Raw genomic sequence first — 16,892 nt, 5'->3', positions numbered from 1 at the left:
AAGGTGGTGCCAACAGCCTACAGGCTGCCCAGGCCAGGCCAGACTTAACATTGCCTTTCTGCTAGGCCTGGTGATTCCTAAAGGATTGATTGGAACCCTCTGCTTTGGATCTCCCTTTGTTGGGCTTGGCACTTGGGTGTTTGCAGATTTTTCAGCCATTATTTCATTTCTTTAGCATCCTTGTGAGGCCATCAAGGCAGGGATTACTGTCTCTGCTTTATAGTCAGGGAAGCTGGGGTTGAGAGGGAGAGGGGCTGCCATAGCACATGGTGAATAGCGGGCAGAGTGTATTGGAGCCTGGCCTCCTGGTCGAGGCTGTCTCCACTCTCAGAGGGGTCCACATCCCTGCCTGCTCCTCCCTATCCTGTCCCTCTTGCTGGGCTTGTGACCTGTGACATCAAGATTCAAGACTAGGCTGAGAAACTGAAGTGGGGGGAGAAAGTGGGGCAAGGTAGGGGGATGGTTAATAACAACAATGATAATCACATAAACCTGCAGAGCTTTATAGCTAATGAAGAGTGAAGGAGTTCACACACTGAGTGTTTACTGTAGGCCACACGTGGTACTAACACGTTATTTGGATCACCTTTGGGATGAGAGTGAAGCGTTTGGGCTCTAATAGAAAGATGTGGAAGACAAGTTGTTAACAGAGGCTACCACGTAGGCAGGGGATGACTAGCTTTCTCTTTGTATATCTTGGCGCCCTTTCACTTGCTAAAGCCCATGTTTCTGAAGTGCCTCCATTTCCACTGTCTTACTGGGCCCTCCAAGCAGCCCTGAGGGGTAGGTCCTGGCCAGGGATTTGACCAGTGCCCCCTCTCTCTTCAGATGCAGCCCTGGTGGAAGCTGTTCGAGCCAACAATGTCCAGGAAGTCAACAGGTGAGTGTCATACCCCAGGCCTTGCTCTCCCGTGCAGGAGGGCTGAGCGGGATGGGCCCCTTGCTCTGGCGGTGGCTCTGCCTTGGAGGAAATCCTCACAGTGAGCTGGGAACTGAACGCTGTGACTTCCTTGTAGTCACCGAGTCACTTGGGCTCCTTTGGCCCAGGTCAACCCTTAGATATTTTAAGGTAGAGAATCAGTCCCTGTGTCTTCTTTCTGGCCCCAAACATCCCCGGATCCTTTGGCTGTTCTGTTCTTTGAAGGATGTGGTTTGGAGTTCCTCTGCATCCTGTAGGTTCTTCAGTGAATCTTCCAGTTTGTTCTTGTTTCTCTGTGGGATCGGTCACTTGTAATTGCTTGTTGCCTGGATGGGGTGCAGGTGGGCACCAGTGGAGAGGCTTGGAGATTTGAGAGGGAGCTGGAAGAGACCTTTCTGCCAGAGCAGCCTGCCTGCAGGGCTGGGTGCACATGCTGGGCTCCTGCCCAGGGGCTGACTGCATTTCTAGCCTCCCTGGCTCAGCTGTTCCCCTAGTGACCACTGGTCAGTTAGATCTGAGACTTGTTCTTGCTCAGGGACAGGACTTCACTCGGGCCTCCGCCTGGTGCCCAGGGCAGGGCAGAGTCTGTGTCTTGGACGGATGCTCAGACATAGGGCATCAGTATGGGGCTGTTATTCAGGGGCAGAGGCTTCATTCTTGGTGAAACTAGTGGCCCGCATTAGGCCTAACTTTGACCATTTTTTGCCTTTTGTATAGAGCTAGGTGGCCATAGGACATCCTCCCTTCCCTGCCACTATGTCCACATTTTAAACAGGAAGTCAGGTGTTTGGAGAGGCTGTCACTGCGCCCAGCGCTGCACACCCGTTGGTGCGCTCCCTCACTCCAGTTGCCTGAACATACAAGAAAGTGTTGAAAGGCAGTCACAGCCCCCATCAAGACTTACTGCTTTGATTCCCTTGCATTTTATCTGCAGCATTATTATTGATTCTCAAGGGTGCTTTTGAGTATTAATGTTCAAGGCTTAGTTTTTAATAAACCACTTTTGGAAGTATGGGCTGGGAGTTGTTTCGTAGCCAAATAAATATTATGGAGCAATAGTTTAATAAACATGCGATGATGCATCTTTAAAACCAAGCACAGATGTCAGCTTGTTGTTATAAGAGCCATTCATAACTCCAGGCAGTGCGTGGCCAGAAACAGATGAGCCTCATTTCCTTCTGCTGCAGTACGATGGCATGAGGGGGTGGAAAGTGGCTGTGCCCCGTGCTTTAAGGCTTTTGCTGACCCTTTAATCACCTGTTGATGACTGCTGAGGTAACTGCTGCTTTCCTCTGGCGAGCCAGTATAGGCAGTGCATTTACAGAGCAGCAGTGCTGTGAATCCACCTTTCCATCACCTAGGGGAGGCTGAGTTTACCCTGTTCCATTGAGCCCCCAAGGGTTGATTGATTTAGCTCTTTCAAATACACATTTTTCTCATTAGCAGGTAAACCCGTGCCACAAAATTACAGGAAGTGATTGAATTTATGTTGTGTGTGTGATTCACAACATTCATGCTTGCCTGTGTGGATAGGGTCTGTAGGGACTTTCCTGTATGTCACCAGTCTCTAACCTGCCTTTCTCCTGCCTCCTCTTGTCCTCTCTCTCTTGGTCATGATGACTCAATCAGAATCTCCCTTCACCCCTCGTGAGGGGGTCAGAGATGAGCAAGGCACAGACCCTGCCCCTCAGAATTGACAGTCTCCCCCCTTCACCACCACCTGGTCTCAAGGAAACAAACATGTAACCTACCAATCACAGTTCTTCCCACTCAGAGAGCTAGACCTACAGGTAGGAGTGGGGAGAGCCCAACCACCCTTGCTAGAAGGAAGCTTTCTTGAATTCCTACTGCAGGTCCTTGTTTAGCCTTTTTACGCCCTAGACTCTGCACAGGTGCTTAACGCTACCCCTAATTTCTTCCTCTGTGTGTCCTGGCCTTTAGTTCTGCCCAACAGACCTGCCAATACCAGGATAGAATTCCATTCTCAATTTTTAAAAGATATTTACTATAGTTTATACGTGGTTGGGTCACCATGTGTATGATGTGTGGTTAAATCAGTATTTGGAATAAAACTCAGACCTGGTAATAATATTGTCCTCTACCCTCCTTTCCTTCTTGCCCTCTCTGGATTCTATGCTGTGTGTGTCTCTGCCTTGATGGCCCCCTACCTTCTGCTGGCCCCAGAGCCTTGGTAGAGCTCCGGATAGTGAAGGGCAGCGATCTGAAGCTCTTCTGCTCAGAGGCGGGAAATTTCATCATCCTCTTTAAGGATACTCTGGAATCTGCAGTTCCTAGGTTCTAGGTGTGGACCCTCCACACAGATGGCTCTCTGTATACAGTGCTCATTACCCTCTGCTTAAAGCCTCCCAGCGTCAGCTCAAGTCCTACAGCCCTTGTGAAGACTTCCTTGACTCCTCCCAGCTGAGTGTGATCTGCCCGTTGCCCCACACCTGCCTGCTGGTCTGGGAAGGTACGTGGGTCATCTAGGAAGAGCCGTGTTAGCCATGGCAGGAGAGGAATCCTTTGCTAGAAGAGAGGTTGGAGGTCAGGTGGGAGAAGCAGGGCTGAACATCAGGACTGAGGAGGCACTCAGCCCATGAACAGGAAAACCAGTGCGGTTCCCATGCTGCCCAAATCAGGAACAGATGAGGAATCCTCACGCAGCAAGCCAACAGCTCTGGACAGCCACCTGAAGTGTGGGCACTGTTGACCTGTTTTATGTAGAGCTGGCTAATCGTTTGTGGTATGGGCCTGCCTGGCTAAAGGGGCAGGGAAGGTTCTGCCACTCGCCACACTCTTTTTTATATTAAGAAGGTTTGGGCTAGACTTCACCTTAAACCACTGGATTGTGTGCCTCCCCAGGGCAGGGACAAGGTCTGGTTTCCCACATGTCTTATCCTCTTCTCCAGCACAGTGAAAGTTGGGGAAAGCTGCTTTTTACTGACTTTTCAGCAAACCTGAAGTAGACAATCCAGAGTCTTATTTCCATACTCCCATTGGCTATATCAGAGGAGGGCTGGGTCCCTTTTTCTTCCCATTGTCCTCTCCTCCTTTCTCCCTGTGTGGCAACTGTTTCCTTCCTCCCCCAAGGCACTTAAACCTTGTTAGCAAGTTCAGGTCTCGCTCTTCAGGAGTGGAAGCCCAGTCCTGAGGCCCCTGTCCCACCTGTCAGCAGCATGAGCAGGTGGCCCTGCTTCTGGGCTTAGCCCAAACCCAAGCCTGGCTTCTGGACTCAGGATCCACTCACCCGAAACCTAGGGCACAGGGCAGTCTGAAGGCACATCTGTCCAACCTCGAGCTGAGCCATGTGAGGAGCTGTCGGGGCTGGCAGAAGTGAGGCCTCCTGTTCTCCCAGTGGAGATCACATTTCCTTTCGAACAAACTTGGGTGAAAGACTATACCCCTACCCACTTCCCTTCTCCTGGCAGGGAGCTGGGCCTTTGCTGAGTGCTTTTTCTGTTAGTTTTTTTTTTAATTTATTTATTTTATTTTTGGCTGCGTTGGGTCTTTGTTGCTGCGCGCAGGCTTTTCTCTGGTTGCGGCGAGCGGGGCTACTCTTTGTTGCGGTGCGCTGGCTTCTCATTGCGATGGCTTCTCTTGTTGCGGAGCACAGGCTGTAGACGCGCGGGCTTCAGTAGTTGTGGCTCGCGGGCTCTAGAGCGCAGGCTCAGTAGTTGTGGCGCACAGGCTTAGTTGCTCTGCGGCATGTGGGATCTTCCCAGACCAGGGCTTGAACCCATGTCCCCTGCATTGGCAGGCAGATTCTTAACCACTGTGCCACCAGGAAAGCCCTCTGCTGAGTGCTTAACTCAGTTGTTTCCATCCGCCCAAGCGCTTTTTAAAAGAAGGAAGTCTGATGGTGTCAATCTTGGACTGCAGACTGCCTACCCTTTCTCTCCAGGATTCATTTGTTCATTTGACAAAATTTTACTGAGCACCTGTCATATGCTGGGTTGCATACTTGGCACAGGGGACATCTGACCACTCATGATTCCTGCCCTCAGTGAAGAAGTCTGGGGAAGACTGTGGTAACACAGTGTGATCAGTGCTGAGACAGGAGGCCAGGATATACCACTAATCAACCTGGGGGACCAGAGAAGATGTCCTAGAGGAAATGACACCTCTCAGACATTTCCTAGTGAAAAAGATTAGAGTCTTAAAATGTCAGGAGGGCTTAGCAAATAGAAGGAGAAGGCGTTCCAGGCAAAGGGAACAGTGTAAGTGATAGCACTGAGGCAAGAAACAGCCTAGAGTGTGTGGTGAGGAGGGGAAATTACTGTTTGGTGTTGCTGGATCACAGCCTGAGGCCAGGAGAGACTGGAGATAGGAAGGGACCTGGTCATGGAGGGCATTGTCCATTTGTCCCTCAGTCACTCATCTGTCCAGCCTGTCCATTGTGCCTAGCCCTGAGCTGAATTTGTGTTGGTGGCAACAAAATGAGGAAGGGGCAGCAGTCCTCGCTCTGGAGGAGCTCACTGACCCTCTTCTCAGGTGAAGAGGGAGCACATTAAGTCAAAAATCGAGAACCAGCGAAACAAGGCACAAGTTGCCTAACTTCTGTAAGACTAAGTAACATGGAAATGATAGTACCTATAACTTACAGAGTTGTTGAGTGTTCATTATTAATAATAGAATTATTACTTAATTCAACCAATATATATGACTGCTTATTAGGAACTAGGCGTTGGACTGAGTGCTGGAGGTAGAGTGGTGAACAAGATTGGCACAGTTCCTGCCCTCTTGGTACTTACAGTCTAACCGGGAGCCAGGTGACTAATTATGCAATTATGTACTTCAAAGTGATGAACAGTTTGTCTCTTCAACAGATGGTGCTGGGACAACTGGATATCCACATGCAAAAAAATGCAGTTGGAATCCTCCCTCACCTATACACAAAAATTAACTCAAAATGGATCATAGACCTAAATGTAAGAGCTACAACTATAAAACTCTTAGAAGAAAACATAGGATTAAATCTTTGTGACTGTGGGCTAGGCAAAGCCTTCTTAGATATGGCACCAAAAGCATAGGAAACCAAAGAAAAAATTAGGTAAATTGGACTTCATGGAAATTAAAAACATTTGTGTTCAAAGGACACTTTTAAGAAGGTGAAAAGACTCTCCCACAGAAAAGGAGAAAATATTTGCAAATTATATGAGATTTGCATCCAGAATATGTAAAGAACTCTTACAACTCAAGAATAAAAAAGTTAACCCAATTTAAAAATGGACAAAGGATCTGAATAGACATTTTTCTGAAAAAGATTTTCAAATGACCGATAAGCGTGTGAAAAGATGCCAAACATCATTAGCATTAGGGTGATGCTAATCAAAGCCACAATGAGATACTGCTTCTCACCCATTAGGGTGACTGTAATCAGAAAGACATAATAGCAAGTGTTGGTAAGAATGTGGGGAAATTGGAATCCTCATATATTACTGGTGGGAATGTGAAATGGTGTAACTGCTTTGGAAAACAGTTGGCAATTCTTCAAAATATTAAAGATAGAGTTACCTTATGATCCAGCAAGTCTACTCCTAGGTATGTACTGCAGAGAAATGAAAACATGTATATTAATGTACTTGTACATGAACGTTCACAGCAGCATTATTCATAGTAGCCTAAAGAGGGAAACAACTCCAAAGTCTATTAACTGATCAATGGATAAATAAAAATATAGTATAGCCATACAGTGGAATATTATTTATCAGTACAAAGAAATGAAGTACTGCTAGGTATATGCTACAACATGACCTTGGAAGCATTATGCTAAGTGAAAGAAGCCAGACACAAAAGACCACATATTATATGATTCAATTTACATAAAATGTCCAGAACAGACAAATCCATAGAGACAAAGTAGATTGGTGATTGCCAAGGACTGGAGCGGCTGGGGTTGGGAGGGCACAGGGAGTGACTGCTAGTGGGTCCAGAGTTTCTTTCTGGGCTAATGAAAATGTTCTGAGGTTAGTAGTCAAGATCACACAACTCTGAATCTACTAAGAACAATTGAGTTGTGTACTTTTAATGGATGGATTTTATGGTATGTGAATTATATCCTTTTTATTTCTCCTTTTTTTTTATAGAGGAGAGTTTTTATTGTTGTTGTTGTTGTTTTGTTTTGTTTTGTTTTGTTGCGGTACGCAGGCCTTTCACTGTTATGGCCTCTCCCGTTGCGGAGCACAGGCTCCAGACGCACAGGCTCAGCCGCCATAGCTCACGGGCCCAGGCGCTCCACGGCATGTGGGATCCTCCCGGACTGGGGCACGAACCCGTGTCCCCTGCATTGGCAGGCGGACTCTCAACCACTGCGCCACCAGGGAAGCCCTAAAGGAGAATTTTTTAAATATTTATTTAATTTATTTTTTGGCTGTGCCTCACGGCATGTGGGATCTTAGATCCCCAACCAGGGATTGAACCTGTGCCCCCTGCAGTGGAAGCACGGAATCCTAACCACTGGACTGCCAGGGAAGTCCTGTGGATTATATCTTAATAAAACTCTTTAAAAAATGAAGTACAAGACACTTGGGAATCTAACCTTGAGTATAGGAGGGCTTAGGGGTGGGGGTATGTGGTCAGTAAGGCAAACCATCTGAGTGAGATTGAAGTGAACTCTGAAGGATGAAGAGAAAACTAGAACATTGTGTTAGAAGGGCAGTAGGTAGAAGGCCTTGAGTCAAGCAGAGATGTGAAGGAATTAGAGAAGGTCAGTATGATTGGACTCTAGAGAGTAAGTGGGAGAGGGTGTGAAGCAAAGTTGGAAAGTTAAGCAAGGACCATATCACACTGGATCTGTTGGCCAAGTTAATGATTTTTATTTTTACTAAGAACAGTGGGCAGCCATTGAAGAATTTTAAGGTGTGTGTATGTGAGAGAAAAAGACACATACATGGTGACATGATCTAGATCTGTAATTTTAAAAGATCACTCTGGCTGCTCTGTGGAGAATAGATTGATAGAGCTGTGGTGGATGGAGAAGACCGGTTGAAAGTGACTGGAGTAGTGCAGACCAGAGAGGATGATGGCAGGTGGTGACTTGAAGTAAGATGTCAGTAGCAGAGATGGAGGAGGTAAGCTAGACAGGACTTGGTGTTGTGTAGAACAGTGTCAGTACCTGGTATGTAGTAGGTACTCAATATGTGAATCTTGAATGAATGAATGAATGAATGAATGAATAGAATTGGATATGGTTGATTAAGGAGAAGAAGGTATTAAGAATGAATTTCTGTTTTCTGGCTTGATCCGCTATGGAGATGCTGTTACCATTCGCTGAGATGAAGATCCTAGAGGAGGACTGGATTGGAAGAAAATGATGAGTTCAGTTTTGAACATGCTGCGTTTAACGTTTCAGTGAGATATTCAAGTGGAGAGGTCAACTAGGCAGTTGAATGGGTCTTTCTGACTCTTCCCGCTATATATAGCATGCTGCCTCAATGATTGGTTTAGAGATTGTTTTGACATCTTGTTTTGATTTCTGGTTTGATGGTTTTAGGCAATAAAGTACTTCATACCAGTTAAAAGTTTTTTACTAGATACCTTTGGGAAAAAGTCTGGTTTGATTTGCAACACAGGAAAGAAGAAAGGGTTGGGTTTTGTTGAAGGCTAAACACATTTATTCTAGCTCTGCATTGATGGCTTGGTTTGGTTCTTGTCCCCAGATGCCCCAGCTTGGGGCTTGAGGCGCTTGCTGTCCACGTGCCAGGATTAAGGTGTCCAGAATGTGCTTAGCTACAGTATAGGTAAATGTTCTGCATATTGATCCAGGGATTTTATCTAATTAACAAAAACCCTGGCTGGTAAATACATTTGGCTGTCTCGGGGCCTCAGGGAGGCTGTCTGTCTATTGATTGTTGTATCATTTTGGCTCGATGGGAAGATATTAATGATGGCATCAGAGCAACCAAAACATCTGACTCTCTTAACCAGTAAATATGTAAATGTTCTTGTGGCTTGCAGTAGGTTGAAACAAAAGCTTTATCCTAGGCCAAAGGTCAAGGCCTAACTGGCATCACTCTTGTAATTTGATGCTTTTTGAGAGCATTTTTTGAATGCTAGGGTATAACCCACACAGGTTGTTTTGAATTCTGGGATGTTGGAAGGCAGCATAATGTTACAGAAAGAATACAAGGTTTTTAGGATTAGAAGACCTGGGTTCCCATAATTCAAAAAGAGTCATGTACCACAATGTTCATTGCAGCACTATTTACAGTAGCCAGGACATGGAAGCAACCTAAGTATCCATCGACAGATGAATGGGTAAAGAAGATGTGGTACATATATACAATGGAATATTACTCAGCCATAAAAAGAAACGAAATTGAGTTATTTGCAGTGAGGTGGATGGACCTAGAGACTGTCATACAGAGTGAAGTCAGAAAGAGAAAAACAAATACCGTATGCTAACACATATATATGGAATCTAAGAAGAAAAAAAAAAGGTTCTGAAGAACCTAGGGACAGGACAGGAATAAAGATGCAGATGTAGAGAATGGACTTGAGGATACAGGGAGGGGGAAGGGTAAGCTGGGACAAAGTGAGAGAGTGGCAGGCATATATATACACTACCAAATATAAAATAGATAGCTAGTGGGAAGCAGCCACATAGCACAGGGAGATCAGCTCTGTGCTTTGTGACCACCTAGAGGGGTGGCATAGGGAGGGTGGGAGGGAGACGCAAGAGGGAGGGGATATGGGGATATATGTATACGTATAGCTGATTCACTTTGTTATGCAGCAGAAACTAACACAACATTGTAAAGCAATTATACTCCAATAAAGATGTTTAAAAAAAATAACAGCTAGCAGTAATTGAATACTTGTAATGTGCCAGGCACAGTTCTAAGCTTTTTAAGTATATGCTTATAACAATCCCAAGAGATAGATATCATTACCTCCACTTTATAGATAAGGAAACAAGGACAGAGAGTCAGGAAGAAGGCCAGCAGAGACAGGATTTAAACCTAGACCATTCTAGTTGCTGTATTACCCTGGAATTACTAAGTTCATTCTTATTCAGGAGACAGAATGAGTCGCTGATAGAAAAGTTACTAAAGTTTGACTGAAGTTATTAAAGTTTGCCACTGAATTTGTCACTAAATACCTGGCTTGGATTTTAGAGAGAAGAGCAGTATGTATTTAAAATATATTACAATCCTCATCTGTTAACATCGTCACATAACTTTAAAGATGATATTTTTTATTTAAAATAATACTGTCAGAAATTAATTCTCAGTGGTTCTCTTATATAAATAATTGGCATTAAAGTGAAGATTATTAAATAAAGAAAACAAGACCTGGGTTCCACTTCTGTCACAGTAACTGTCTCTATGACCCTTAGTAGGTAATAGACCCTCCCTTTTTGAATCTTAGTTTCCAAATCTTGTTAATGGGCTTCCCACTGAGAACTCTGAAATATAATTCTCAGGGTTAAGCTCTACAGAAAAAACTGAGCCCTTTGGGGAGGGTCCAAATCACACACTAAAACACCAGGGCTTGCTCAAGTGGGCCTTCACCAAACAAGCAATTTTGCAGAGTGGTCCAGGGCCTGGCACCTTTTCTGAGGTGTGGACTTACTGAGTCTCTGGTTGCTTGCTCCCTGGTGATGGAAAGCAACTGGGGAAGATTGGGTTAGCAGCTTTTTATGAACTTCGAGAGTAGGTGAGTTGTGGAAACAGCCAGTCAGCTGCTGAGAACCCCAGCAGAGTCAGGTGGTTGGCCAAGCCGAGGAGCAGAGAACAGCCAGGGCTTACTGGGGTGGCTTGGGGGAAGGAGGGATGCCCCTGAAGGGGAGCCCAGCCCTGGGATTGAGCCTCTAGTGCTGGCCCCACTGGTCCTTGGCTGTATGGCCTTGAGCTGGTAGTCCCTTAACTTCCTCAGTGACTTCGACTGTAAGATAACTTCACAGGCCACCCTCCCAGGATCTCGTGAGAGTTCCAGGCAGGTGAACTCTTGTGGTCTAGAAAATTACCCATCCTTTGGTTCATCAGTGTCACGTCTTCAGGGAAGCCTTCCCTAGCCCTCCAGGTAGCACTTATCACCCTCTTTTGGAATGGGTCATCTGTTTCCTTCTTCCTCTCTCTCTCTGTCTCTCTCTGTCTCTCTCTGTCTCTCTGTCTCTCTGTCTCTCTGTCTCTCTCTCTCTCTCTCTCTCTCTCTGTGTGTGTGTCTCTCTCACAGTACTGTGAGTTTTGGAGGTGGGAGACCATTGCTGTGTTGTTCATCTCTGTTCATGTAAACAGTTAACAAATACTTATTGAGAATTGTAAAAGTGTTTGGTGAATGGTAAGAGTTAGGCAGACGTTAACAGTTATTTACAGTCATAATAAACCTGTAAATGGAGGAACTGACATCCCCTAGGAAAAAAATAAAAATGGTGAATTAGTTCAGTCATTTATTCATTCAACAAATAGTGCCTACTGTGTGCTGGCACTGTGCAAGGCCCTGATGGATCAGTGGTAAGCCAAAAATGTACAGACCTCACCTCATGAAACTTAAAGCCTAGTCAGACGTTAATCATGCAAATATGAAATTACAACTGTGACAAGTGCTGCAAAGGAATGGTATGGAGAATCCTGAGTGCCTCTGAGAGATTTACTCTGGTCAGGGAAAGCTTCCCAGAGGAAGCTTGAGTCCGAAGTGAAGGAGAGGAAGAATTAACCTAGGTGAAGAAGGATAAAAAGAGCTTTCCTGGCAGAAGGAACTTTTGTTTATAGAGGCCCCGTGGCAGGAGGAACAACAGCAGGTGTGAAGGACTGAAAAAGGCTGATGGGACTGCAGCTCAGAGGGGGGTGCCAGGAGCTTGGAGAATAAGCAGGTCTTGCAAGGCATTGGAGGCTGTCTATAGTAAGGAGCTTTGTCTTATTCTAACAGCAGTGACAGCTGAGTTGGGGGCGGGGCAGGGGTGGTTGAGAGGGGATTGATGTGCTCAGCTGCTCAGCAACCATTCTTTTTTTTTTTTTTTTTTTTTTAATTCCTAGGTATTTTATTCTTTTTGTTGCAATGGTGAATGGGATTGTTTCCTTAATTTCTCTTTCTGATCTTTCGTTGTTAGTGTATAGGAATGCACGAGATTTTTGTGCATTAATTTTGTGTCCTGCAACTTCACCAAATTCAATGATTAGCTCTAGTAGTTTTCTGCTGGCATCTTTAGGATTCTCTATGTATAGTATCATGTCATCTGCAAACAGTGACAGTTTTACTTCTTTTCCAATTTGTATTCCTTTTATTTCTTTTTCTTCTCTGACTGCCGTGGCTAGGACTTCCAAAGCTGTGTTGAGTAATAGTGGTGAGAGTGGACATCCTTGTCTTGTTCCTGATCTTAGAGGAAATGCTTTCAGTTTTTCACCATTGAGAATGATGTTTGCTGTGCGTTTGTCATATATGGCCTTCATTATGTTGAGGTAGGTTCCCTCTATGCCCACTTTCTGGAGAGTTTTTATCATAAATGGGTGTTGAATTTTGTCAGAAGCTTTTTCTGCATCTATTGAGATGATCATATGGTTTTTCTTCTTCAATTTGTTAACATGGTGTATCACATTGATTGATTTGCATATACTGAAGAATCCTTGCATCCCTGGGATAAATCCCACTTGATCGTGGTGTATGATCCTTTTAATGTGTTGCTGGATTCTGTTCGCTAGGATTTTGTTGAGGATTTTTGCATCTATATTCATCAGGGATATTGGTCTGTAATTTTCTTTTTTTGTGGTAATGTTTGTCTGGTTTTGGCATCAGGGTGATGGTGGCCTCATAGAATGAGTTTGGGAGTGTTCCTTCCTCTGCAAATTTTTGGAAGAGTTTGAGAAGGATGGGTGTTAGCTCTTCTCTAAATGTTTGGTAGAATTCACCTGTGAAGCCATCTGGTCCTGGACTTCTGTTTGTTGGAAGATTTTTAATCATTTTCAATTTCATTACTTGTGATTGGTCTGTTCATATTTTCTATTTCTTCCTGGTTCAGTCTTGGAGAGTTATACCTTTCTAAGAATTTGTCCATTTCTTCCAGGTTGTCCATTTTATTGGCATTAAGTTGCTTGTAGTAGTCTCTTATGATGCTTTGTATTTCTGCGGTGTCCGTTGTAACTTCTCCTTTTTCTAATTTTATTGGTTTGAGTCCTCTCCCTCTTTTTCTTGATGAGTCTGGCTAAAGGTTTATCAATTTTGTTTATCTTCTCAAAGAACCAGCTTTTAGTTTTATTGATCTTTGCTGTTGTTTTCTTTGTTTCTATTTCATTTATTTCTGCTCTGATCTTTATTTCTTTCCTTCTACTAACTTTGGGTTTTGTTTGTTCTTCTTTCTCTGGTTCCATTAGGTGTAAGGTTAGGTTGTTTATTTGAGATTTTTCTTGTTTCTTGAGGTAGGATTGTATTGCTATAAACGTCCCTCTTACAACTGCTTTTGCTGCATCCCATAGGTTTTTGGATCGTCATGTTTTTTTTGTCATTTGTCTCTAGGTATTTTTTTATTTCCTCTTTGATTTCTTCAGTGATCTCTTGGTTATTTAGTAACATATTTTTTAGCCTCCATGTGTTTGTGTTTTTTACGTTTTTTTTCCCTGTAATTTCTAATCTCATAGTGTTGTGGTTGGAAAAGATGCTTACTATGATTTCAAGTTTCTTAAATTTACCGAGGCTTGATTTGTGACCCAAGATATGATCTGTCCTGGAGAATGTTCCGTGTGCACTTGAGAAGAAAGTGTAATCTGCTGGTTTTGGATGGAATGTCCTATAAATATCAATTAAATCTATCTCATCTATTGTGTCATTTAAAGCTTGTGTTTCCTTATTAATTTTCTGTTTGGATGATCTGTCCATTGGTGTAAGTGAGGTGTTAAAGTCCCCCACTATTATTGTGTTACTGTCGATTTCCTCTTTTATAGCTGTTAGCATTTGTCTTATGCATTGAGGTGCTCCTGTGTCAGTTTCCTCTTTTATAGCTGTTAGCATTTGTCTTATGTATTGAGGTGCTCCTTTGTCGGGTGCATATATATTTATAATTGTTATATCTTCTTCCTGGATTGATCCCTTGATCATTATGTAGTGTCCTTCCTTGTCGCTTGTAATAGTCTTTATTTTAAAGTCTATTATATCTGATATGAGTATTGCTACTCCAGCTTTCTCTTGATTTCCACTTGCATGGAATACCTTTTTCCTTCCCCTAACTTTCAGTCTGTATATGTCCCTAGGTCTGAAGTGGGTCTCTGGTACACAGCATATTTATGGGTCTTGTTCTTGTATCCATTCAGCGAGCCTTTGTCTTTTGGTTGGAGCATTTAATCCATTCACATTTAAGGTAATTATCGATATGTATGTTCCTATTACCATTTTCTTAATTGTCTTGGTTTGTTTTTGTAGGTACTTTTCTTCTCTTGTGTTTCCCACTTAGAGAAGTTCCTTTAGCATTTGTTGTAGAGCTGGTTTGGTGGTGCTGAATTCTCTTAGCTTTCGCTTACCTGTAAAGGTTTTGATTTCTCTGTCGAATCTGAATGAGATCTTTGCTGGGTAGAGTAATCTTGGTTGTAGGTTCTTCCCTTTCATCACTTTAAATATATCATGCCATTCCCTTCTGGCTTGTAGAGTTTCTGCTGAGAAATCAGTTGTTAACCTTATGGGAGTTCCCTTGTATATTATTTGTTGTTTTTCCCTTGTTGCTTTTAATAATTTTTCTTTGTCTTTAATTTTGTTCAATTTGATTACTATGTGTCTCGGTGTGTTTCTCCTTGGGTTTATCCTGCCTGGGACTTTCTGTGCTTCCTGGAGTTGGGTGCCCATTTCCTTTCCCATGTTAGGGAAGTTTTCGACCATAATCTCTTCAAATATTTTCTTGGGTTCTTTCTCTCTCTCTTCTCCTTCGGGGACCCCTATAATGCGAATGTTGGTGTGTTTAATGTTGTCCCAGAGGTCTCTTAGGCTGTCTTCATTTCTTTTCATTCTTTTTTCTTTATTCTGTTCTGCAGCAGTGAATTCCACCATTCTGTCTTCCAGGTCACTTATCCATTCTTCTGCCTCAGTTATTCTGCTGTTGATTCTTTCTAGTGTATTTTTCTTTTCAGTTGTTGTGTTGTTCATCTCTGTTTGTTCTTTAATTCTTCTAGGTGTTTGTTCTTTAATTCTTCTAGGTCTTTGTTAAACATTTCTTGCATCTTCTCGATCTTTGCCTCCATTCTTTTTCCGAGGTCCTGGATCATCTTCACTACCATTATTCTGAATTCTTTTCCTGGAAGGTTGCCTATCTCCACTTCATTTAGTTGTTTTTCTGGGGTTTTATCTTGTTCCTTCATCTGGTAAATAGTCCTCTGCCTTTTCATTTTGTCTGTCTTTTGTCAATGTGGTTTTCATTCCACAGGCTGCAGGATTGTAGTTCTTCTTGCTTCTGCTGTCTGCCCTCTTCAGCAACCATTCTGATTGCTGAGAAACATTAGGAGCCAATCCGAGTGCCCACCAGCTTGTGTGTGCCAGCGTCTTCTTGGGCACTGATCTAGCCACGGAGGCAGTGAGACCACAAAACTGCTGTGCCCCAGGGCTCCCCAGCAGGGGCAGCTGTCAGGCTGTATCTCCCCACCACCATTGCTGTGGCCCAAGTGCTTCTTCTCCAAAGTCCCAGCTCAGTCATGGTCATAGCACAAATCCTGTCAGCATGACTGGAACCAGTTGGATTTTTTCCCTTGGAGTTTTCCTGGAAACTGAGGAACATAGAGAAATCTAAGAATATTAAAAATAGTCAAACTAATATGTTACTGGGCTTACCATATTCACTGTAGTAATTTACCTCACAGTTCTGCTCTCTCTGTCCTGTTTGAAAAGCCTCCTCAGAAAATCTGACTTTCGAACTTTAAGGCTCTTCTACATCCTGCTTCCTTCCCTCTCCTCTCTTTGGAGCAGTGGTCGCAGGCCCAAAGTCCTCCTAAGGCCATAAGTGGTTCTCTTCTTGTGACTCTATCAGTGGGTTTGCTGGAGAGGTTTTCATATCACTGGCAGGAATCCTGTCAGTAAGGAATTCAGAATCTGAGAAAACAAGGTTTGACTCCCAGCTGTCAGTCTGAGAAAACAAGGTTTGGATCCCACCTGTGCCATTTGTTAGCTCTGTGACCTTGGGAAAGTAGCCTAACCTCTCTAGCCTTAGATTTTTCATCTGCAAAGTGGGATGATGATTGACCTACCTCACACCTTTGCTGTGAGTATTAAATGAGAAAATTAAATGAGAAAAACCAGCGAGTGCTGTGCCTGGCACATACCAGGTGCTCAATACATAGTAGGTGTTGTTTTTGAGTGTTGTTAATTACACTAAGTGTTCGCCCCTGAACTAGCAAAATAAATTAAGATAATGGTTAGGATTTTCTGGATAATCTATTTTTACCCTCTTCATTTTTCTTAAGCTCCTAGTGTGCATTCAGAGACCCCAGCGAATGAACACAAGGTAAATGGATATTAAGGTGGAGCAGAAAGGCACCCAGCCTATCATGCTTAGTTTTACTACATTTTTTTAGAACCCATGTATATTCAGAGTTTTGTTTAATGTTTGTAGCATATTACTTTGACAGCATACTTTTGTATATTTTTTACATATATTCATTGTATATGTATATTATAAAGCACATAAAATAATAATATTTTAATAACATTATTAACTATTACTAATAGTGACCAATGTTTATTGAATGCCTTTTTAGAGATAGGCATTACGTGAGACTTAAATCACTAAATCCTTAAAACTGTGTAAGTAGTATAGCCCCATTTCATAGATGATGAAACAGAAATTTGGATTGTTTGAGTAATTTACCCAAAGTCGCCCCCTTGGAAGTGACCCACCACTTCATTTTACAGATGAGGAGGCCATGAGGCCGGAAGCAGAATGGAGCTTGCCTGGGTCACAGTTTCCTCCCAGCACTTTTCCAGGCTCAGGGAGATATTTTGTAGCTCAACGGAGAACCATTTCAGTCTGCCTTACTGGGAGTCTATAAGGTTCCTGAAGATAAAT

At 43.4% G+C, this 16,892-nt stretch overlaps 1 protein-coding gene across 3 annotated transcripts in view; it reads left to right on the top strand.

Moving 5' to 3' along the window:
* The window catches only part of CLPB (caseinolytic mitochondrial matrix peptidase chaperone subunit B), a 164,687-nt gene that overhangs the window by 3,143 nt on the left and 144,652 nt on the right, over positions 1–16,892 (top strand). For all 3 annotated transcript variants that reach the window (XM_049713879.1, XM_004279753.3, XM_004279754.3), the window contains exon 2: positions 829–880. In XM_049713879.1, coding sequence (XP_049569836.1) covers positions 829–880 — 52 coding nt within the window. The remainder of the gene's footprint in view (positions 1–828; positions 881–16,892) is intronic.

The sequence above is a fragment of the Orcinus orca genome, chromosome 8, assembly GCF_937001465.1.
Source record: "Orcinus orca chromosome 8, mOrcOrc1.1, whole genome shotgun sequence".
Lineage (NCBI taxonomy): Eukaryota > Metazoa > Chordata > Mammalia > Artiodactyla > Delphinidae > Orcinus > Orcinus orca.
Note: the sequence above shows the minus strand (reverse complement) of the source record. Positions and strands in the feature narration are given on the sequence as shown.